General features: G+C 41.4%; 2 protein-coding genes and 2 long non-coding RNA genes across 4 annotated transcripts in view; 1 reads left to right on the forward strand and 3 right to left on the reverse strand.

Moving 5' to 3' along the window:
• LOC113406546 (low-density lipoprotein receptor-related protein 8-like) overlaps positions 1-2867 on the forward strand; it is a 268015-nt gene extending 265148 nt beyond the window's left edge. Inside the window, exons 16-18 of the mRNA XM_026651832.1 lie at positions 148-216; positions 426-598; positions 1853-2867. Of these exons, the coding sequence (XP_026507617.1) occupies positions 148-216; positions 426-598; positions 1853-1891 (281 nt within the window). The 3' untranslated portion in view covers positions 1892-2867. The remainder of the gene's footprint in view (positions 1-147; positions 217-425; positions 599-1852) is intronic.
• Positions 1-3294, reverse strand: part of LOC113406547 — a 28221-nt gene extending 24927 nt beyond the window's left edge. Inside the window, exon 1 of the long non-coding RNA XR_003369793.1 lies at positions 3059-3294. This is a non-coding gene — a long non-coding RNA (uncharacterized LOC113406547). The remainder of the gene's footprint in view (positions 1-3058) is intronic.
• Positions 3295-4412: 1118 nt separating this feature from the next.
• Positions 4413-7684, reverse strand: LOC113406551. Its single transcript, XR_003369795.1, has 3 exons — positions 7649-7684; positions 7106-7178; positions 4413-4440 (listed from the first exon to the last, which is right to left on the reverse strand). It is a non-coding gene; the product is annotated as an uncharacterized LOC113406551 (long non-coding RNA).
• Positions 7685-11381: 3697 nt separating this feature from the next.
• The window catches only part of LOC112120532 (nardilysin-like), a 76879-nt gene continuing 63363 nt past the window's right edge, over positions 11382-24897 (reverse strand). The window contains exons 22-31 of the mRNA XM_026651843.1: positions 23401-23563; positions 21356-21387; positions 20845-20983; positions 20179-20226; positions 19639-19691; positions 18215-18298; positions 14170-14260; positions 13532-13648; positions 12834-12923; positions 11382-11982 (exon numbers count right to left, since the gene is read on the reverse strand). Of these exons, the coding sequence (XP_026507628.1) occupies positions 11803-11982; positions 12834-12923; positions 13532-13648; positions 14170-14260; positions 18215-18298; positions 19639-19691; positions 20179-20226; positions 20845-20983; positions 21356-21387; positions 23401-23563 (997 nt within the window). The 3' untranslated portion in view covers positions 11382-11802. The remainder of the gene's footprint in view (positions 11983-12833; positions 12924-13531; positions 13649-14169; positions 14261-18214; positions 18299-19638; positions 19692-20178; positions 20227-20844; positions 20984-21355; positions 21388-23400; positions 23564-24897) is intronic.

A 24897-nucleotide genomic window follows, 5' to 3' on the forward strand; every position in this document is an offset into this window, starting at 1 on the left:
ACAATAGATATTATTTATAGACCACCTACCTTTAAATTTAACCACATTTTAAAACCTAGCTTTTTAAAAAAAATTTAGCTATCATTATAATTCTGGTCCATCTTTAGTGCCGTTTGATTAATCAGACCTGTTCTTTTATGGTTACAGATGCCAATGATGGGCAAGGTTTTGGATCAACTGTTACAGCAGCCATTATTGGAATTGTAGTTCCTCTTGGTAAGCAAGTTTGATTTAAGCTTAGAATGAGCTTAACTTTTTGACAACTTTTTGTAAAAGACTTTTCTGGAGCACAAGGAACTACTGTATTGCAGGTCTGAAGGGTACAGGAGCAGAGGTCCACATGGAAACAAATTTGGGGTCCACATGGGACTATGTTTGCCTTCCCCAAGTAGCCGGATGACAGCTTTTTCTCTTCTTTTCTTCAGTGGTCATTGGTTTGCTGTGTATGGGAGGGTACCTCATCTGGAGGAACTGGAAAAGGAAGAACACTAAAAGCATGAACTTTGATAACCCTGTGTACAGGAAGACAACAGAAGAAGAGGATGAAGAGGAAATCCATATTGGGAGGACTGCACAAATTGGGCATGTCTACCCAGCAGTAAGTATCTCTGAGCAAGCTCCCAAAGGAAAAGATTTTTCTTGTTAAGAAGGTTTGGCTACAGAATTATCTCAGCTGATCTTGAGGTTGGTTACAGTTACTTGGCATCAGACAGTACATTAAATGAGGGGTTTGTCAGATTTTTGCCTGTTCGATTACTCTTAGACTTGTATGTGGATCCTGTTACCATATCTTTGGAACATACAGTAGGAATTTACTATCTGAGATTAGATCAATGGTCCATTTAGTCAGGTACCCTGTCTCCAGTGGCACTGGTGCTTAAATCCCTGCCAGGCACCCCGCTGAGAAATTCATGTCTCTCAGGTATTTATAACATGCCCATCATTGTAGTGGTGAGCGCTAATAACATGCAAGAAAAATGAACAGGCCGTCCTATATACGAGGTTTTCAAAACAGGGACAATGACTGCTGCTAAATGTTAGGCTGTACCTTGATGGGGAGGGTTTTTCTCCTGACCCCAGCTTGCAGGTGGTCTTATGCCTTACTCTTTTCCACCCACTGCTTTTTCCTGCCAACAACAAAGTCCAGTTTGTGTTTGCTAGGGGGAACACAGTATTTTTCTAATTATATAATTAGACATAAACCACTAAAGAGTGAAATGCCCTGCAGTGAAGAGTGACTGAGATTCCATAGGGAGTCAAGGAAAGTTGCTGTAGCAAGATGAGGCATAGAGATGGGATGGAGGAGTAATGCTTTGCTCCACAGGTTCTGCTGTAACTGCATAATGGGACTTGCTGATGGAGGCACCAGAACCCCTGCAGAGTGGTTTCTTCAGGGAAGTGTCCCTTCAAGAAACAGGCAGCTTGGATGAATAATAACTGAGTTGTGAAGGAAAGGACAAAGAGAAGGGAGTAAAAGCAGTGCAGGTGTGAGGAAGGGCACTGTCTTAATATCGCTGAATGAGTAATAATAATAGCAATCCTTGCGCTGCTGTCATTCCTCCCATCCAAGGATTTTAATGTGCGTCACAGACATCGGTGACTTGGCCTCCCACCACATCTGTAATGCATGGGAGTAATGCTTATCCCCATTTGGGGGAAGGGGAATTGGAGGCATGAAGGACCAAGTACTAATAAGTACTACTCAGTGTAGGTGTTACTCCATTGAAATCAGTGGGATTTGGGGAGGGGGGGGGGAGAAGAGGATTCATGAGTAAGGTATCAGGTCCAAAGAGATCAAATGATTCTCTGTCACTCAAGCATTTACCAATATTGTGTTTTCCTTCCTCCACAGCGTGTAGCATTGAGCCTGGAAGATGATGGGTTACCATGAGGACCAAGTCGCTGCTCTAGTCCCATACAATGGAATAATATGCACTGAACAGATTCACTTTGGATCATGGAACACCCCCCGCCCTTTTCTTCCCCCTAATTAATTACTATTTATGTTGCAGAAGGGTAACCACAAAGTTATAATGAACTGCAAACATCCAAAGGATGTGAGAGTTTTGTATGTATAATCTTTTATACACGTTTTAACTTGTTGCACTACCCATACGTGATAGTGAAGAGGCTACTGCTGAGCTACTAACCCAGTATCCATAACCTGCCGGGTTCAATAGCTATGCGTCATTTTAAAACTATATTTATAGCGGTTTTGTAAATAGGTTGAACATGCTTTGTGGCTATCCATCAACATAAGTAAAAAAATGCTATACAAGCAGTTTAGAATATTTATTAACAAAATTGGGATATAAGATTTGTTCTGTAAAGAGGGGTGAGAGTATTTATTTTTTGTATGTTTGGCTTGCTGTGCATATATCTATCTAGGCTAGATAGATATATAGACATATAAATATATACATATATATACATATAAATATATTTTAAAACTACTAGCCCAAGTCTATGGGAATTAGGAGGGATTGAATTCTTAAGGAATGTTTATGGAAAATTTGCTTTGAAGTCTAAAGCCATTGGAGTAAGAAACAGCTGTACAATAGGATAATCAATGATTCTGTAAAATGAATGAAGCACTCCCGTAATGAATTTCTGCTGTCAAAATGGTTTACTTTGTATTTCAAGCCCAGACAAATGTACTGGCCAGGACTCAGGCACTAGCACACTTGATTTCCTTTTTTAAAAAAAATCTTTACATCAAAAATGTCTTCATACAGTAACTTTTCTTCACTTCATGTAATTCACACAGAAGAAACTCCTATTAGGTTTCAACATGGCTTTATGTCATGTCTGTCTCCATGGGGGTTATTTGGTGTAGGATTTTTTAAGAAAACCTAAATCTGTCATTTTTTTCTCCTCCATGGGAATCTTGTTTACAGCTTATAAAAAGTGATTATTTTCTCTGTCTGGTAGTCCCTGGAGATAGCTCATCACAAAATCTTTCCTTAATCCTTTTATTGCTGTGCTGCTACCGATTGTTAACACTGTTAAAATGAATGAAGTGTTAGGAAGCACAGAGATGCAGTCCAACTTGCCATACCTGGAATTCACAGCAGGTATATTCCAAGTGGATGTAGCTGGAACATCCAGCACCGTAGCAGTGCATTCACCACAGCAGGTTGTCCGTGGAATGTGGATCAATAGGTAAGGGGTTAAAGAAAAAAATGTCAGCAGACTGCCCTCGAATATACAGCTCTTGGTAGGATGGCTGAAAAGGTAATTGGGAAAAAACCCAAAACAACCCAATCCTGACAACAGGTCCGCAAACTGTGGTGCGTGCCCCTCTAAGGGGGGTGTGACAGAGCCCACGCCAGCACCCACAGGAGACAGAGAGGGAACGCCATCAAGCTCCACTCCTGGCCCCACTTCCAGCCCCCAACTGCGCTCCTGGGGGAGGGTGCAGACCATTGGGGGGGCGGGGGGGGGGGAGAGTTTGGGGACCACTGCCTTACAATCCCACCTGTTCCTAAAGCTGAGCAACTATGGGACTCTCATACCAGTCCTAGATGATCTGGCACCCCGAGGCTATTCTCTACAATGGGAACAATGGTGGATGTGATGGACATCATTGTCCCTGGCAGGATATTATGACACTAACACATAAGTGTCACGATTTCTATAGCATTAGAAAGAGTCAAGGAAATCTTACATTCTACTTATTTATTTATTGGCAGTGCGTGTTACACCCCACTCTAGTGAATAGTTCAGTGTTACTTTGCTAATTCTGTGACTTCATGGTGTTCTGGTAGGGGGAAAATGCGGAGTGACATCTCTCATGCCCTGCGAGGTTTCCCTATTCCCACATAACGAACATCTTGCTTCCTTCTATCACCCAATCATCATCAGGTAGCAGGAGAGGTGAAAATAATGAGTGTTTAACCTCTCAGTTTCAGGCAGGACCACATTTTCTCCCCCCCTTACTGGCTGGGCCACAGCATCAACTCTTCAACAGAAGCAGCCCTTTCTCCTAAGCCAGGCCTGGCCCAAGTTGCACCAGTAGCCTCCAGCTAGGGTAAGGAACCAGGCCCTCTCCAAGCAGCAATTCCCACCCAAACTGTCTAGTAGAGGGCACTGAGTGGTGCAAAGCACTCTCTTCCCCATCATCACTGTTCGTCATGGAAAACATTGCCTTGACTAGTATCAGGGGGTAGCATTCCTGCACTACTTCCTGCTCCTGGGAACGAAATTCATATTCTCCCACTTGGCACAGGTCCTCTCTTCTCATGCTAGTCAGATGAAAAAGTTCAAGTGATTTATTCTCTTTGGGCAGTTTTCTGAAGTCACCATCCCATAGCTGCCGTGTAGCATACAGCATAAATTTCCAGTGATGTCTCATTTCAATATCCATATGCTCCAACTCCCAGACACCTCTCCTGCTGTGTATGAAGGATTCAGTTCTGTTTGTTAGATACAGAGCACCCACTGTTCCAAGGGAACGATTAAAAAAAACCTATTAGAATCAATGGAAGACTTTTCCATTGGCTTTAAATCAGGCCCTAACTGAGTTTAGTGGAAGAGGAGGGGGCTCAACCTCTGACAAGAGGTATTCAGCACCTCTGTGGATTGGGTCCTAAATCTGAAACTGTGCAATAGGGTGTAGAGTAACCTGTGTTGCGTTTATACATGAATCACAGCTTATGGAAGACCAAAACAAAATCTGAAGATGGGTGTTGGGTGGGGCGGAGGGAATCACACAGTTTAATGTGGGATTAAAGTTTTGGTACAGGAGTGAAGTGTAGGAAGAAAATGCTACACTATGCATCATGGAAACACTATATACCACAAACTATTTGTACAAAGGAACTATGAAGTTAAACCTCAGTTCTAAAAATCTAAAGGAGGCGGCTTGATTACTTAAAGATCATTGAGGGAGGTGGAGAAATGTGATTCTCAGATTTCCAATTATTATTTTAATCTGCAAAGTTCTTCTACTACAAGTCCATGCACTGTGTGCATGAAGGAAAGAACAAAAACTGAGCTGTACATGTGTGTGATAACACTAACAGCAAACTGTAAATATGTTTGAAGGCTCTAAATTTTGATACTTTTTTTAAAAAATAAAATAAAAAACTGTACAAATGTGTGTATAAAAAGCAGCATTTTTTTCAAACCATTTTAAATTAATTTGATGTCCAGTGCTGGTTTCAAACTTTACAGATTTGTAACTAATCAAAAGAAGTCAGCCACCAAATGTGTTTTTTAAATAAATTATTTTAAATAAACAATGTCCTAACAATCCCAACTGTTAACACTGTAACCAGTTCTGATCTCTGTCTTGTCATAATGAAGTTCTGTTAGAATGAATTCTTGCTTGGTGCCTTTTGTGTTTCAGTTTTCATTTTATGGACAAAAGAACTGCTGGAGGGGGGGAGAATATGGTCTGTATATCTTTTGCTGTACTTACATAAAAAGGAGTACTGAAAACCAAATGAATTCATTTGTAAAACAGTGCACTGTTTCTATAGAGAGATTAAATTTTTTTATCTGGGACTTCTGATCTGTTCTGTTATTTTACAGTACATCAGTGGTTTTCTCCACAGTCTATTTCTAAGTGGTCAGTGAAGGTTGTCATTACCACAGAACAGTAGTTTTCAACCTGTGGTCTGTGGACCCCTGGAGATCCGTAGACTATATGTCTAAGATTTCCAAAGAGGTCTACCCCTCCATTTGAAATTTTTAGGGGTCTGCAAATGAAAAAAGGTTGAAAACCACTGCAATACATACATGAAAAGTTGTTATTAAGAACTGCAGCTCTTAGACCTGATGCCAAAATATCAGGATCTTATGCAAATATCAGACTCTTCTGAATGAGACACACACATCCAGCTAGTCTCAAGGAATGGGTCAGCTCTTAATTGCCTATAGCCAAATCAGGACATAGCAGTGTTGCTCTACATCCTAGCTGTTTAAGAATTCTCTCTTCTCTTTATGGTCCCAGTCAGTCTGTATTTAACATCCTCCAGTTCTTCCAGTCTACAACTTTGCAGCCCCAACCCTGGATGCTATATAACCTTTATATGCAAATGAAGGGATACTCAATGGGCAATTCTGACTATTGTCAAGTCCTCTTTCTCTACTCATACTGTTTGTCACCTTCAAATTGCACAGAAAATGCTGCTTGTTTTAGTTATGCTTACATTATGTAAAGTTTTATATAGGTGACAGAACTAAAATCCATATCATTTGAGGTTAATATAACCAAGACAGCCTGCTGCACACAAATATATTAACGTTTACCATTACAAAAAACTACATTTTGTCCCATTCTGTAAAATTGTGTTGCTTTTGGGAGGCATATGGTGCATTTGCTTGCCATACTGTAGAAGCGTTATTGCTTTTAATCTAAGCCATTTAAAGAGTGCCCAGATATTCCAACAATGGATGTCTTATAATACTCATCATTATATTAATAATAGCTTCACAAACCCAAAACAAAATTACAGCCCAGCATCTACTGACATGGAGACATACACATAAGAACCAAACTTCAAAAATAACTGTTACACTATCTTTGGTAATCTTGGATCATATCTTATGTATGGTTTGGAAGACCAAATGGCAATCTACTACTATTCTCCCCATTACATACCAAGCCTGGATCAACCAGAAACAGGCTAAAATCTGTAACACTCACTGCTATTCATGAATTTTGAAAGCATCACAGCTCTGCCAAGTTTAACTACAGGTAACTAATACATGACTGGTTAAGTAAGGAGGAAAAAATCCCCAAAATTGTACAAGATTAAAGTCAACAGAATGTACCAGAGTGACCAGATGCACTTCCTGAGATGCAGGAGATTCTTATGTCCTATAAGAGCTCCCCAAATCCTACCCACTAATCCAAACTTTGACTTTATCTGGTGCTCTCGGTAGCAACAGGGAAGTGGGCAGGATTTGTCTCCAATTGATTAGGAAACTTTGCCTCAGTGGGAAGAGACCCTCCTAACATAGAGCCAAGTGTCATAAGACCTCCCTTTAAGTCTTTTCTCTACAGTCACCTTTGTTCTTTGGAGGAAGTTTATCTACTTGATTTTTACATAAAGTGGCCATTAAATACCAGTGACCACGTCAAATGATTATGATTTACCTCTTGTTAGAACTGAGAAAATTTAAATTGCCATCAGGTCAAGATTCTGCTTCCAGAGGTTTTTTTCAGTGTCCTGAAAAGTTTGCAGAACAAAATGAAGTGTGTAAGGGTTGCAGATAAATGGAACAAACAATCCTACAACATGCCATTTGAACAGTGTGGTAACAAGACAATTTTAAGTACCAAATTCATGAAAGGTCATTTTTATTCATTAAAAAATGTACAATATTTGTAATCTTATTTCCTTAAAGAGAACACTGTCAAATAGTTTAGGCTTTTGATTAGCCTGTTATTTTTATATTGAAATATATTCAGAAAAAATAGTTATTACCAAATCTAATAACCTAACCTGAAAACACAAAATCATCTCTGATCAAGTTTGCAGATAACACCAAAACTGGGGGAGTTGTAAATAATGAAGAAAACAAGTCACAGATACAGAGCCATCTGGCCTACAATAAGCTGGGTGCAAACAATACGCATTTTAACACAGCTAAATGTAAACGTATACATCTAGGAACAAAGAATGTTGGTCGTACTTACCTGATGGAGGACTCTATCCTGGAAAGCAGTGACTCTGAAAAAGATTTGGGTATTGTGATAATCAGCTGAATATGAGCTCTCAGTGTGGCTCTGTGGCCAAAAGGGCTCATGCAATTTTTGGATGTATAAAGGGGTTTTTCTTGAGTAGTAGAGAGGTTATTTTACCTCTGTATTTGGGATTGGTGCAACCACTGCTGGAATGCTGCCTCCAGTTTTGGTATCCACAGTTCAAGAAAAATGTTGATAAATTGGAGAGGGTTCAGAGAAGAGCAGTGAGAATGTTTAAGGGTTAGAAAACATGCCTTATAGCGATAAGCTAAATGGATTGAGCTCCTTGAGTCTAACAAAGAGAAGGTTAAGGGTTAACTTGATTACAATCTATAAGTACCTACATGGAAAACAAATATTTAAAATGGGCTCTTCAAACTAGCTGGGAAAGGTATAACACAATCCAATGGTTGGAAGTTGAAGTTAGAGAAATTCAGACTAGAGATAAGGTGTACATTTTTAACAATGAGCATAATTAACCATTGGAACAACTTCAAAGGTTGTGGTGGATTCGCCATCACTGACCATTTTTAAATCAAGACTGGATGTTTTTCTAAAAGATATACTCCTTTGGGGAAGTTCTGTGGTCTGTGCTATACAGGAGGCCAAACCAGATGATCACAATGCCCCTTTCAGCCTTGGAATCTGTGAACAAATCTAAACAGAACAGAAAAATACCTTTCCCTTGCTGGTAGAAAATACTGCACTACAAGAATATGGTGGTGCATAAGAAAAGTTACACTGACAATGAAAAAAAAGTTATAAAGAGTAGTCTGTATAGAAAAGTCTGTACAATCTGTGGAGAGAAATGCAAAAAGTGAAACAAATAGCAAAAAATGACAAATAAGGGAAACAGAATTCCCAGCACATCAGAGTCCCAATCCTGGTAGAAGTTTTCAGGCATTCCCACTATATTTATAATTTTTCATTCCTGGTAACTTTAGGTAGTATTAGCTACGTTATCAAGAATTTTTTTAAAATATATATATTCTAACGTCACTTTTTACACATTTTATCTTAGATGGCTCATGGGACAATTTAAAATACATCTGTGTGGTAACACTGAGTTCTCTAGTTTCATTAAGACACAGTACCTCTATGTTTTTATATAAATTCTTCAGCATCTGCAATGACTGTACATCAATGGATTGTGGGTGGATTGCTGCCCTCTTCTGGATGGAGTATGTATCAGCGCCTTGTACTGACTCAGCTCGCCATTAGATCACTGGGCAGGGGAACAATGTCTTTTGAACAAAAGTCTTAAATTTCCTTCCTAATCCACATCCGATTCCTATCTAGTGACTAGGGAGAATGTGCCTCCATGGCCATGAACTGTTAGAAACTTCTCGTTACAGGGTGAAATTCACCCCTGTGCAGAGACTCACCCAAGGTCTAGGCACAAGGTCCTACTTGAGAACTTAACTGGTGCATATGTTTTGTGAGGGGTTCTCCACACGGGGGTGAATTTCGCCCACAATAACTAGTCTTCCTGGCTAGTTGAAAGCATTAGTAATTCAACTATTAACCTTAAAGACAGCAAAAAACAACCAACCAACCAACAACACAGGAGTCAACAGTGATCATTAGAAAGGAACTGTAGGAGGAGAAACATGAGAAAACATGGAAATCTCTGCTGTAGACTACAAAATATCAACTAAAAGTTGTATACCACAAAATATCAATTAAAAGTTCTACACCAAGACCCCAATTCTACAATCCACATGGCAGACCTTTGGACCACCCACTGACATCAAACCCTTTTGCAATGCGTTGCCTTAGGAACACTGATTTACATTCCAGGCCTGGTGGTCACCTGTCTTGGGCCGGTGGGAGCTGAGTAAACCATGGAGGGATGGACAGTCTCCTCCTATCTGTATTGCTGCTGCTTTGCACAGGAACCCCAATCATAATCAGGGCCCCCCATACTAAATGATCAAACAAGTAAATATAAATAATTGAACTGTTGCTTTTAGTTTCATTATAGCAATTATGATTGAATATAATCTCTGGCCAGCCAGTAAACATTCAGAAACAGAAAAAAAAAGTCCCACCCATTTCTCCAGAAGGGAGGGGTACTGATTGAAGGATTAAGATTTAAGGGTTTGGATTAAAAATTGGTGGCAGCATCCGCCAGAAGAAACCAAGAGGCTATAGACGGAGGAATGTCCTGAGATCTGGATCTTACATGGGGTAATGGCTAGCCAGGTATCAAGTGAGAGTTGGAGAATACTGAAATTTGATTAGAAACGAACAAAAAAACTTTAACATGGCTTAATGTATCAATTCACACTCACTGTACACAGCAGTGAAAGAGCATTCTCTCTGTGCTTCACAGCGCCAGCTATTTACAAAGGGCACCTTAAACCTATAGTTGGGGCGGGGGGGAAGAACTGAAAATACTGTAACATTTTAAGAGCTGTTAAGGCAACAATATTTATACTGAGCTAGGAGTTAGAGTAATTTAAGGAAGCAAATATCCTTGGTAATTTGACAGGACAAATGGCAACATTTAATCAGTTATATTGCTGGATCATACATGATCGGGGAAAGGAGGGAGCTAAAATGTTTTCCCTAACTCCAGGTTGGTTCAGTACTTCCACATCCTTGTCTAAGGACCACAGGTTTATGTGGAGCTATACAACTTACATTTACAGCTTCCCTATACGACGGGGAAGAAACACCTCTAGGGATGAACTGATAGTCTATTTCACGACTCATTCAGTCTCTGGCCTTTGCTGAAAGTGTGCCCAACAAAGAGACAATTAGTGCCAGCTAAGTGAAAAATCTCTGACCCTATACATTTTTCTCATATAATCCAGAGCTCTCTTGAAACTGTTGGTACTTCCGGGTATAATTTTGGTCTAAACACTGAACCTGATCTGAATGGTGAGTTCAGTGTTGATAAGAAAATGAACAGCAGGAGGAAGGCTAATGTGTTTATTTAAAGGATAGTGAGTTTTGATGGTAGCGAGTTTCTTACAATAAAAAGGTTAGGTGGAGTGTGAAAATTGTTGTAGTCAACTGTACAATGAGACAATTGGATGACAATCTGCATTAGAGCTAACATTCAGTCTATTTATGAGCTGTTAGCAATGGCTGTCATATGTCCCCTGCCTTTAACAGCCTGACCTCCTGAATTGTCTGCACATTACTTCTGCATCATTAATTTGTCATGTTTGCTGTTTATTAGCCTCTCTGGTTTTGCTAATCCCACAGATGGCATGAAATCAGATAAGTCATTCTATCATTTCGAAACTAGAAAATAAAGCTGTAACCATGATTTAAATGCTTAGGGCCTGTTTCTTTGCTGCCTGGCACATTGTGTAGTCTCCCCTATGCAAAGTGGATGTAGAATGCTACCATTCTGATCTGTAGCATTTTACACCTACTTTGCAATCCCTTTGCACAGATAAAAATTATTTCACAAGGTGCCATTATGATCCCTTTATGCTGCTCTCATAGCATAATGGAGGCCAAAAAAACCCCTGGGAATTGCTCCAGCAGCGCAGATGGTCCTATGCTGCCCTCCTGTGCAGCCACTGGTGCCAGGATGTGTTGGGTACGTGGCTAGTGCAAGAGTGGATGGAGGCTATTCTGGACTGTGAGACGGCCCACTGGTTAAAAAGCTGTTTGAAGGCAAGTTTTAAGTATGGAAATTTGCTGATATGGTGCAGTATCTCTTTAAGGCTCTTACAAGTACCTTTGCAGAGTAATGAAAAGTTCAAAGAGATCTCTGAAATAGTGTGTCTAAAATATAAAGACTAGATTATTAATGTTTTAAGTTTACATAGCATGTTGTCTTGAATACAATAAGAAGGCAATAAAAAAAAAGGGAGGGAAAATGACTTGAAGTATGTTAAGAATGGGGACAGGAGTTATACTTTCCATTAATGACTGTTAAAAATAAATTTGTTTCAGATTTCAGAGAAGGAGTGGGAGAGAGCAAAGTGGATGTACAATGCTACAAAGCTTCATTAAAATAAGGGAAGAACTCATCTACCGCTGCTGACAATACAAATTCATTTAGTGAGGCTAAATGATTCACAGTGTTGTCAAACTGAAAATTACTTAAACTACACTTAAATGCAGGGGAAAACAATTATAATTTATTTTAATATCTTGTGGTAAGGGAGGAGGTTAAGCATTAATGTGAAATTTCTAATGTCCCTGATGTAACTGGTATTCTTCATATAGGAGGAAGGGGGTAAGAATGTGAGTTGATATATTTCACCAAGTAAGGACTGTTGAACATCTGAGTCGCCTTCTTGTTTACCAAATCCAACCACCTGAAAATTCAAAGGCCAGAGGGTTACCAAGAAGACAGTAAAAGTTTGGATGCTTAAAATCTAGGGTAAGAGTGGGTCATTTTAAGCATATTTTAGCTAAACATTAAGTTTCAATCTGGACTCCATGGACACTCAATAACTACAGCAGTACAGACCAAATTAAGGGTATGTCTACACTGCAATCAGAGGTATGACCGCAGCCCATGTAGACATACCTGAGCTAACGTTGATCTAGCTAGCTCAAACCACAAGAGCAGTAAAGCCACAGCAGCATGGGCTAGCTGATAGCCACTCAAGTATATCCCCAGGGTTCTAGGTGGGTTTGTACAGCCTGTGCTGCCAGTGCTTCACTATTATTGTTATTCACACTAGCTAGAGAACAAAACTAGCTCCAGTATGTCTACACTTTGCTGCAGTCACACCTCCGATTCCAGTGTAGATATATCCATAGGCTTTTACTTCTTTCTGCAACTTTCAGAGTTAAGTAATTTATTCCTAATACTATGAAAACTTTATATAGACAAAATTAAGATTTATTCCTCTCCTCTGACATGGGTTTAAAGCAGTAACAAGAGTTCAGATATTAATAGCTATAGGAAATGATATTTTCAATTTTATCATTTAATTAGTTTTTTAAAAGTGAAGGTTGTTCATTCTGCTAGGGTGCTTCAAAGTGCTGCAAAGATGACTTACATAAGCCTCTTCACAGGAGTCTATTTTAAAAGAAGTTAGTCATAGAATGTGGGAAAGAAGAAAAGGACAGGCCCTAGAAATTAAATAAGGAAGTTACTGTTAACTCAATGGTGTGAAGCAATCTCATCTAACATCACGATGATTCCAAACATACTCACATGTATACTGAGTGCTTTCCTCTCTTTGCCTCTATGAGCTTGGAACCAGTCAACTAGGTCTGACTTAGTTAGTGATCGTAGTGCTTCAACCTAAAACCCACAAGAGTACACTTTTCAAATGTCCAAATTTCAGACACATCTTTTAAAAGCAACCTAATTCCCAACAGTTGAACAGTATTTTGAACGTTTCTACTAGTCTTCTGCCATTATCCTCCAGTTCCATCCCAGAACAAATACTTGTAGCAAAATTTTAAATCCTGAAAGCAGCAGTTAGTGACAGAAACACTTGCTGATGCTTATGAAATGGAATTGCTAGAAGTTTCTATGAATTCTGAAAATCCGGTTCAAGTTGTAACTACTATTCATCTTGACACACTTAAAACAAAGATTTCTTTATACAGATCTCTCCAGGTCACCATGCATTCAGACCTTGAGGTACTGACTCCACCCTCTAGGGCTCCATATTAATTCCTAATACTAGGTCACTATAAATTGGTGCTTAAGTATTGACAAGATGTTAAACTTTCTATTCAAGAAGCAATATTCAGTACTGATGTAACCCTGGCCCCAGTAAAGTCAGAGAGAGTTTACCATTGACTTTCACTGAGCCAGAATTTCACTCTATATTTCAAATATAAGTATCTAGTGAGACATAGTAAGACAATAACATTGGTTGACATTTAAGTTTCATTCACTACCTCATGGGCAAGTCTGTCAAAAAGATACTGCTGAGTCATTATTTCATTCCAATTTCTATCCACCTCTTCTCCAAGATAGGAATCTTCACATTCTTTAATATGTATTAGAGCACTGACCTGTAAAAGCACACTGATTATTATTCCTCTTACACAGAAGCCACCATATCGGGAAAGGGGTGGGATTCTGCTTCAACAGGGTTTAGCTAGGCTCAGGCTGCTGTGTATTGAATGATTCAAAGCAAAGGTTGAACTTGTGTTAAATGCAACTGTTGGCCTCTAAGGTTGCTTTTGAGTACTGAATTACTAATAGTCGTAGCATCCATTGAACAAGGCTGCATGTGTCCCCTGAGCTCATCTGGAGCCTTTCAGAAAAACAGGAGTCCCATCCCGGAAGGGGAAGAGTCCAAAACCAAAAAAGGAAAAAAATCAAAGTACCCTGTCCAGTGCCAATTTCAAAAAATGCTACTGTGCGCTGCAGCCAATGCCTGGAAGCATGACCAAGGAGCAGCTCCAGCACCAGTATCTGATCGCTTCCACTTTCTCTCTCTCCAAAGAGCTTGCATGTTCTGTTTTTAACAATATGGGAAGATCAGAGCCATTCTTATGAGGCTGTGTTTGGGCTGCTTTTCCACTTTTACCTGAGTCCTGAATGCTTTTTCAGTTAAAAGCCTCATTTTCCCCTCAAAGTACAAAAGAAATTCTTCTATTTTCTTGTCAACAAATTCAGAGCTGAAAGGAATAAGGGAAATATTAGGAACCATATGAATAACATTGGCAGAACTTAATAAATAAGTGGGGGGAAATCAATAGTTTTAAATCTGGAGGTTCAGGAGCTAAGAACATGCTTTGCTGTTTGCACAAGTGAGTCCTTCATTATCCTAAGGAGAAACTAAACAAGAAGGGAAGAGGAAAAATGCGATTTTTGAGAGGCACAGGTGGTCCATAGAACATGACCTGTTTGCTAAGGAGCATACAAAGGAAAGACATTATCAGTTTCAATTTGTAACCTTTCCCTGTCCTAAGAAATAAGATAACTTGACAAATAAAGCTAGCCAGTCCTTTCATATAAGACCACTAAAGATTTATGTGCAGGAAGCCAATACTACTTCTACTTCTTTTAATTCCTGACTGGTAATGGCATGGCAGAAATTTTGCTAGCAAGTAGTCCTAAGCCATAGAGAAAGCATGAGCCTGGGGTCCCAGACACAAGCTAAAGGACTGTAGGGAAGCAGGTGTGATATAGGTGTGACAGCTGTTTAAACAAGTGTTTCCCAACTGCTATGTCCATTGGGCTGATATTTCCAAGGAAAAAACATGCAGCAATTTGGAGGGGTGCAGAGACAAAGAAAAGAAGGCTGTATATTATTATTGTTTCCAGATTGCTTCTGTTTTTGTTAAAAATTAAAGATTAGCAATAAATCTATTTAAAATCAGTGATAAGACGTTGAATCAAACCAGTTTATCGTGAACTCTGAGTTTAAGATAAAACAGCATTTGAAAGGTCATTCACTTAGCTCTTTGAAAACTGAGATGGGTTTTACTGGCCTATGAAAAGTAAGTCAAATATCATTTAATATACAGTAGTCTAATGGTCTTGTGTGTCATAAAACATTAGAAATGCTGTGCCGTGTGACACTGAAATAGAGACAAGGAGGAGTTTTCGCAAAAGTGATGATCTTGAAAAGTGAGCGTGGGGAAGCAGTGTGCCAAGCCCCCTCACGAGCAAACACCTTGCAGTGCACTTTAGTAATTACTACTGACCACCCACCAGGATTTCAAAGGGAGAGTCTCCACAATGCCCCTAGGGACTAGGTGTCGACGAAAAGGGAACCCTGACCTTTCCCCCTCCATCTGAGCTCTTTGTAGCATTAGAGCCTAAGATTAAAACTGTATGTGGGAAGTATGAGTCATGGCTGTAATTACACAGAATCTACTAAAGAAGTGCATTCTATGGAGCTAACTTAATACCACACATGCATATAGCTTCAGAGAGAAGGCATGCAAGAGTCATCTTTGAAGCACCCTAGCAGAATGGACAATAAAAATCAAAGGTGAAATAAACCCAGCAAGAAAATTAAAATGCTTCACTCAGTTCAGTGGTAAATGAAGTTGGAGGCAGTATAAGCACATCATTGTTGCCTTAAATAGAACACAATGTGTGGCATGACGAAGACCACTGGTTGATCAGAGTCACACATGCTCAAAATTTTCACCATTAATCACTGATTTCTTAAAACTTCAGTAAATTCTCTATCAAATAAAGTCGATATGTTAAAACAATACATATGTCATGAGGCTCATAGGGGCATTTTACGCACTGGAAAATAAGAAGTCACCTAACTTAAATGACAAGGAGTCTGGTGGCACCTTAAAGACTAACAGCTTTATTTGGGCATAAGCTTTCGTGGGTAAAAACCTCACTTCTTCAGATGCATAGAGTGAAAGTTACAGATGCAGGCATTATATACTGACACATGGAGAGAAGGGAGTTACTTCACAAGTGGAGAACCAGTGTTGACAGGGCCAATTCAATCAGGGTGGATGTAGTCCACTCCCAGTAATAGATGAGGAGGTGTCAATTCCAGGAGAGGAAAAGCTGCTTCTGTAATGAGCCAGCCACTCCCAGTCCCTATTCAAGCCCAGATTAATGGTGTTAAATTTGCAAATGAATTTTACCATTTTTAACTTAAATGGTGAGTCTGTGGTGTGATACTTGTAATATGGACATCAGACTCTGCTCCTAAACAGACTGGCAAATGGGAAGAAGAATCCAGGACCAGCTCTATTGTGTGAGAGCCATGAGGACACTTTTCAGTACAGGCAAACTGTATTACACAGTTCAGCCACTAGATGGTGCAATGGACAGACTGGAAGTAACATTTTGCAAGATTTTACTTTGCAACCAAACTCCACAAGGAAACTGGAAACATACAGACATGCTCTTTAATTTATGCTATGGAGAAGCATATCTTTAAAGATTTTACATTTACTGAAGACAGTCACAGAAATGACTATGAAAGGGTTCTGTCTATCTTTGATGCATACTTTATACCTCAGAGAAATGTGATTTATGAAAGCGCATGTTTACACCAAAAAATTCAACAACCAGAAGAATCTGTTGAATCTTTTATCACAGCTTTACTTGCATTGACAGAAAACTGTTTTTGAGACTGTAAAACATGAAAATATTGGAGATAGATTAGTTACAGAGCTTGCAGATAAAAATCTTTCACAGCAGCTAAAATTAAAAACAGATTTAACCCTACACAGAGCTATTCAAATAGCAAACTAGTCTGAGATGGTGAAACAGCAAAACCAAGAGCAATTCACCAAACTTGAAAAGCAAGAAATAGCTTAGGAGCTGTAAAAGATGCAGCATAACTGCTGAAAGTAATTATCATAAGACCCCTGAGAATAAAATGGACAAATTCCAGGCTAGCTACAAAGCCTTTCAGCCTAAATGCAGGAGATGTGGAAAAATTCATAGCCCAAGACATATATGTACAGCCAAAGGCGCAAGATATAATAAATGCACAAAATACAGACATTTTGCAGCTCTTTGCTGCACCAAAGCAGTCAGGGAGTTGACCCATATTACAAACAGACAATCAAGCGTCACTGTTTCTGGGATCTATCTCATATGATCACACAGAGCCTGCCTGGAGAGTGAAACTGAATATTCATGGAAAGACTATTGACTTTAAAACTGACTCAGAAGCAGATGTGACAGTCATAACAGAAGGGACTTACCATAGACTTCAACCCCTCTCAGAGCTGAAATCATCTGAGATCAACAGAGCAAACTTTACACATGGCAGATGCAGAAAAAGAAGATGATGACTCAAAGACTCCAAACTGACCAAAGACAGTAATTGCAATTAATGGACAGCCAGATGACCAAGTTGTTACACATCTGGGTTGTGTAATTAGAAAACCCATACAATTCAGAAACACTTAACAAAATTATATGTACTGAATTATTAAATTAAAGACAGCATGATAGTGTACATTTTGTAAAATTGTAGGAATGTAAAACTTAAAGAGGGAGATGTAATGGAATGCTAAACTGTATTTACTGTTACCCATTAGGTGGAGCCATGTATAACATATCTTATCTGCACATACAACAGCTCTAACTGGCGGTGCATTAAAGATATCTTAAAGAGAACAAATCTCCTGTATCTCTCTCTGGGATGGAAGCTCTGTAACCAGTCCAAGACAGATTGCCACAAGACAGATCTCAGTGCTAAAGTACTGTGGAAAAACGTCAGGGGTCCTGAAATATTACTTGGCTATATGCTTACAAGGTGGTAGACAGCTACTACTTTAGCTGAGATCTGCAAAGGTTAGCTCTGAAAAGCCACAGAAGGCCAAAGGCCCCTGAGATGGAAACACTAACATGCAGTTTAACCATTCTTTTAAATTATTAAGAGTAATAAATTCAGTTTAAGGACAGAAGGGACCACCAGAGCATCTAGTCTAACCTCCAGTATGTCAAAGGACACCAACATCACCCAGCCACACCACACTAACCCCAATAACTGGAAGTAAAGCAAAGAATTACAGCCCTCCGGAGATTAAACTATTGTAAGCCCCAGGCAGAGAACAGGAGGAGGAACTGAGGTACACCAATGCCCGAGGCCTTGGAATTGATTAAATGAGATATACCCAGAAAAAACTCACTTGTTCTTGGTTGCTTGTGTGGTTACGGTAACAGAGAACCCAAGAATCCCAGATGTATTTCTACATGTAGGGTACACATGGTAGCTTAAACCAAAAGGAGAAAAAAAAAGTTCACAAGAACAAGTCACTTTACATTTACCATCCACAACTACTAAATTAGAATATTGTCAATACATAGATCTAAGGTTTTAGCAATGAGGCAGCTATCAATTCAAGATTCCCTCTGAAACAACAAATATCCAATCTCTTGAATCAAGTGGCCTTGGACTTTTCTTGTTCAGCAAACAAGCTAAGGTGAGTACTCGTGTTCTGAGAAATCCTGCACTCCAGAGCTGTGAAATTACAAGAACCCTTATAGTAAAAGCTAGGATTCTGTCATGGGTATTTTTAGTAAAAGTCAGGGACAGCATGTGGGCAATAAACAAAAATTCATGGAAGCCCGTGACCTCTCCCTTCCCTGACTTTTACTAAAAATATCCGGGGTGGGGGAGGACTAACAATCAAGCACTGCCAAGGGGCTGACCTCAGACAGTTGCTCCAGCCTCAGGAGGGCTGACCCAACCCCAGCTGCTGCTTCAGCCCTGGGGACTGCTGCTCTGGCAGTCAGCCCACTGGCCAGCTGCTCTGGAAGCCCCAAGGCTGATCGCCAGCCATTGCTCCGGTGGCCCAGGGACTGACCTCCAGCAATGGCTCCAACCCCGCCACTGCTCCAGCCCCAAGGGGCTGGCCCAACCCCGGCCACTCCTTCAGCCCTGGGGCTGACAGGTGCTCCAGCCCTGCCATAGCGGAAGAAGTCCCAGCGGTCCCAGAAAGTCATAGAATCCGTGATCTCCATGACAGAATCATACCATTACCCATAGTCCAGGTACTGTGCAGTCAGGGTTATTGGAGCCTCTTAGTTCACAGTAAAGAGCCTAAGTAGAAGGGGTTGTAGCTGCAGTTGTGACAGGAGTTAATTCAAGCTCAGCAATCCCCACCCTTTACATACGTGGTCCTGGGAAAGCTACAGTGGTAGCTACTTGGAAGACAGAGTGAAGGCATGTTACTTTTGAGGAAGTCTAGCTCCACTGCCAGAGTCAGTGCTGAACACCAAGCTAGAGAGATAGTTTTCTGCTTAGTCAAATTATGTTACCATCTGGTTATGGACTCTAACCTGGAGGACAAGACCTTGCTGACAGTTATTTTTTCTGATGAGTAACTTGACCAGTTTAGAGTAGCTTTACTGCACATAACCTTGCCATTTTTATATGGCACCAAAGAAATTGCTGGTTTGGGCTTTATGATGTTATACTGTACTTTCCGCCACACTGTGCCAGGAGTTAGTTATCATGCAGTAGGGAGTTTCCATAGTAACAAAGTACACAGGACTTACCATATATGATAAAGCAGTTGAACAGGAACTGTACGCAATGCAGTGAACTTACCCAAGGGTTTGCTTGGTTCGCAGAAAGTTGAAGCAAGGCTCCTCCATGTGCATCTGAATACAGCATGAGTTCAGTCAGAAGACATTCCTACTTACAGCAACAGATATCCCACAATGGCTGCTTTCGCTCAGACTCAGTACCAAAGAATGATCAAAACAAGAAACAATGGAAAGCCTAAACCACAATGAATCCCCTCACCCCAGAAAGGAATTAGCATGGAGTAAAACTATAACCATGTAACCGAATTACAAGATATCCTGCTATTCAGGAAGTTTGATAGGAAGAAAGTTTACTTCACTGAGTTCATGAGTGAAACCGCTCATTGGGTTTTCCTGACATTATGCTTCAAACACCTATACCCATAGGGGAAATAAAAGGCTAATTCGAGTGGGTCACATGTATCATTAAGATCTGTAGTCTCATCTTGACACCAGCCATTGTTTACATGGCAGACGCTATCATATATAGGACACAGGTGCTCCTTCTATGGGCACGCATTAATAAACACTCAAGCATTATTAGGAAAGGAACAAAACTTACCACAAGCAGCTCCATAAGGGTGTATTCTCTTAAACTCCTAGCCCCAGACTAAAAGAACAAAAACACTCATTGAAAACAGTTTAGAGGTTTCTCATGGAGCTAAGAGCTATGGTTCAAGTAACTAGAGGGGCCTTTTTAAGAGAGAGAGAAAGAGAGAGAGAACCAGTCAGAGTGGATTTCACCATTAAGTACATTGCAATTTGCAATAAAAAAAGCAATCTGAGACTTTCTGGCCTCCAATGTGTCCTCAAAGTAGCCCTCTGAGTGGAAGACAAGGGCTGCTCATGGCAAAGGGACCAGAATGGGTAAAAAGACAATCTTGAGGTAATCAAAGAATAGGGGGCATCAACAGGCACCATCTGGGGGAGAAAAGGTGAGGAAGAAAGGCAATATCAGGATGGAAGTGGATGGAACATGTCTGCATAAGGCATAATAGATCTAGAACTTTCACACACAAAATAATACAGACTATAACTTCATTAAGGGTTTTTAGCAACTTGGGCCTTGTTCATGTGTTTATGGGATCACTAGAATTCAAGACATATTCTTAAAATAATGGTTGGAGAATTGTTATGCTGATGGCTTTCCTAATCCAGACGGCATAACAAGTAGCAGCAGTCATCACAAGGAAAATAAATGAGTATACTCAAATGCTTAACACATTACCTGATAATAGACTGTCACTTCAGAGTTGGCATCACCTCTGTTAAGGGTTTTCACCTTGCAGAGTAGGTGTGTGTTTGGCAGGTCTACCACCCGAAATTGAACAGGACATGGGTGTAGCAAGGGAAGGAACTGCAGGTTTCTGAAGGGAGTCCAAACAGCAAAGTGTCAAACACTTGCCCATTCCTTAACCCAAAACAAAGAACCATAATCTTCATAATCTAGATACCTCAATACTCAAAACAGCTTCAATCCCCTCCCCCTTCCACAACAAATCTAAAATCACATCCTACTTGAACCACCATCAGATCCGAACACCAAAACCAGAAGATTTCCAGAAAATAGGGACAATATAGTTACTACATTTCTTTTTAAAAAATGGAAATTCCAATTGTTTACAACATTCTTCTCCACACCACAAAGGAAAAGAAAATGTTAACCAAGACTTATAACTTTGTAATATAATTATAGCTCGCAAGGGTGAAAGGTGAAAGAACCAAAGAGAGATACTCACAGAACAACATAATTCAGAAAATCCTTTGATTCCTAGGAGATAAAACATAAACATAGCTTTATTTAGAAGAATGGGATTATTAGCCCTTTAAGCATCAGCTCCAATACATTCTACACCCATCCAGAAAGGGGCCAGCAAATATAGAACTGTCCAGTCCTCCCCAGCCTTGCCACATAGTACAGCATTTTGGCGGGAGGCTAGCCCAGCACCAAGTCTCTCCCTTCCCCTACAAGGTGACAGCATGATCTCATCTATATTATGCTGTGGGAAGAAAGAGACATCTCCAATCCAGTCTCTTGCTTGGGAGTTTGTAGCCTCTCAACAAGGCCAACGTGGAAGCCAAGAAAGAAGAAAGGGAATGAGAGAAATGACTTACAGAGTCTGCTGAGACGCTAAGCTGCAAGGGATATGCACAAAAGGAGTCAGGGGGAATCTGCGAAGGAGCAGCTTGGGCCCCTGCTGAGCAGGGCTGGCTCTAGGATTTTTGCCGCCCCAAGCAGAAACAATTTTGGCCGCCCCCCACACCCGTTTTTTTCTTACCCCACCCCCGGCCCCGCCTCAGCTCCGCCCCTTCCCCAAATCCCCAGCCCTGCCTCCTCCCCCCAGGCTCTCAAGCCTAGGAGGGAGGGGGAGAAGCGGCGCGCGCTGCGGCCACTCGGAGTCTCCCCCTCCCTCCCAGGCTCTCAAACCTGGGAGGGAGGGCGAGCAGCGGCATGCGAATCAGCTGTTTCGCGCGCCGTGGCGCGCAAGCGGCAGCAGCGGAGGTGAGCTAGGGCGGCCGGGGCACATTTTTAGGGGCGGCATTCTGGCGCCGGCCATGCCGCCCCTAAAAATGTGCCGCCCCAAGCACCAGCTTGTTTTGCTGGTGCCTAGAGCCGGCACTGCTGCTGAGGCAGTGCCAACAAACAAGAGAAAAACAGCAGTTTATGGTAAGTGCTGCAGGACCTCACTGTGCAACTGCAGGGCATCCAGGGTCCTGAGATTTATTTAATTCACAAACTACAGCACTTAGTGCAAGACATCTCAAAGACTCCATAATACCCATAGCTAAACCTCAATTTCTCCTAAAAGCCAATGCCCATGTTTGTCATTACAAGAATCCCCACTCCCACCAATTTAGTGGTGTATTTCTCAAAAGGCTTGACAATCCAAGGACAAACGTTACCGATCAAGGAAAAACTGATAAACACAAAGTGAAGACAGCAAGTGGGTTCATGCCCCATACTCACTGACTACACAACAATGTTTGTGACACTGTATCAATGGGGCCAAACCCTGTTATATCCATGTTTTAAAAAGTCAGTTAGACTAGGTCAGACCTATGGCTGGATCCAGCAGTCACCAGGAAAAAGCCTTCACTGACTTCAATAGGAGTTTTGTGTGAGTAAAGATAACAGAATTGGACCCTAGCGAGGCTTAATATGGTTTGACCTTGCTACATAGGCTGTATCTACATTGGTAGTTGTAGGGAAGTTTTCCCCAGTTGTACCAGCACCTGGGGAGCTCCACTGGTAACAAACACTGGGCGCACAAGTACGAACAGGCTTTGGCCTTTTTTACCACCACAGAGTTTAAAAATTACTGAACATATTTAAACAACATGGGGGGAAAATCGTCAGTGGCCAGTCTACATTTGATGTCCCACAGTGTTAACAGCAGGAGCGGCGCCAGGGTTTTTGCCGCCCTAGGCGGCAGGGCTCCTCCTCTGAGCATTCGGCGGCGGGGGTCCTTCCGCTCCGCGTCTTTGGGGCACTTCGGCGGCAAGTCCCGGAGCGAGTGAAGGACCTGCCGCCGAATTTCCGCCGAGGGCGGCAAAATGCCACCCCCCAAATCCTGCCACCCTAGGCGACCGCCGGCCCTGGTTAACAGGGTGAGTTGCACTGGTGTGAAATACCCCTAAAACTGCTAGTGCAAGCAAAGTTATACACTGGCAAACCAGTGTTATAAATGGGGTTTGTGGCAATTGTGTTTCAACAACTTCTAAAAGTGGTGGTTTGACCAGTTAATATAGACTTCAGGCTTCAGCTGCTGAGAATAGTACTCACTCTGCTTGTGAAGTTTCCTTGCACTAGCCCCTCCACATATAGATGTGATTTGAAGCCCTTAACAAAGGATGAGAGCGACTCAGTGTAAAGGCCCTTCATTAATCTCCTGTATCTATCTATCATAGACCACTTGCCATGCTCCAAAATTAAAGAACGCACATCTCTGTAACAAACAACAAAAAAGAATAGTTTTAATTGTCAATTCAGAATGTGTTGCCCAATAGGGTCTTTAAATCCTGAACTTCTACCCAAGCTCTCTGACAAGCAAAATTTCAGCTAATCCTAACCAGAAATACCAAAGTACTGGTTAATCTGCCCTAGAGCTTCAGTCCTACCTCAGCTCCAAAATGTCTCTGGTAACCTGAGACCTCTGTGGCACAACTGCTTTGGAATGTCCCTGGGGGAAAGACTTAAATACTGGTTCCCAGGATAACAACTGTATACTGCTTTTGAATTTTGGCAGGGTGTGTCACAATGCAGATTGTTTTTCTTTTCTAGGCCACTTATTTAACTCTGTGGGCCTCTATTTCAGACTGCTAGTGTTTTACTCAGCCAGCTATAGGAACTCCACAAAGTGAGCTGTCATCAGAAGCAGAATTGCAGAGTAACACAGGCTGTTTAAACAATAGAACATATTAATAAAAACATCTGAAATTTTCATTCTATATATTTGAAAACTGAACAGGCAGAGGGTTAATTATAAGGTCCAACCAATAAGAGCTGAAGCCAGCCCTACACTCCCTTCCTCCCCCACCCTCCCCAGCATCTCCCAGCAATATCAAGCCCGGAGGAAACAGAAGTGAACCCAAATATGTTATGAGAGCTAATGTGATTCGTGGATGTATAAGCAGCAGAACAGCTACTAGGAGTAGGGAGGAGGTATGCACCATTGATAAGACCATTATTGGAATACTATGTCCAGTTCTGGTGTCCACACTTCAAAAAGGATGTTCAAAAATTGGAAAGGCAAAGCCAAAGGCAGTAGACAAGGAACTGAGGGGGCTGGGGAGGGGTTGGTTGCACGGTGCTATGTAACTGCCTGAGGCGGCGCAAGATGGGGACAGCGCATGTGCAACCCAACCAGGCACTGCTACCACAAATCTCCCATTACAAGTGCAGTGGCGCACAATTACCTAAAGTGGAGCACCCACAGGGACACTCCTAGGGTTACCATACGTCCGGTTTTTCCCGGACATGTCCGGCTTTTTGGTAATCAAACCCCCGTCCGGGGGGAATTGCCAAAAAGCCGAACATGTCCGGGAAAAATACCTGCCGGGCACTTCCCCTCCTGCGGCTGCTGTGCTCCTCCCCTGACTCTTCGGCTCTGTTTAAAGCCGAGCTGCCCGAGCGCTACTGGCTTCGGGCAGCCCCCTTGCCTCCGGACCCCAGCTGCCGGCCGGGCACTTCCCCTCCCGGGCTCCAGCTGCTGTGCTCCTCCCCTGACTCTTCAGCTCTGTTTAAGAGCCAAGCTGCCCGAGCGCTACCGGCTTCGGGCAG

Source organism: Terrapene carolina, unplaced genomic scaffold, assembly GCF_002925995.2.
Source record: "Terrapene carolina triunguis isolate 2854851 unplaced genomic scaffold, T_m_triunguis-2.0 Scaffold103, whole genome shotgun sequence".
NCBI lineage: Eukaryota > Metazoa > Chordata > Testudines > Emydidae > Terrapene > Terrapene triunguis.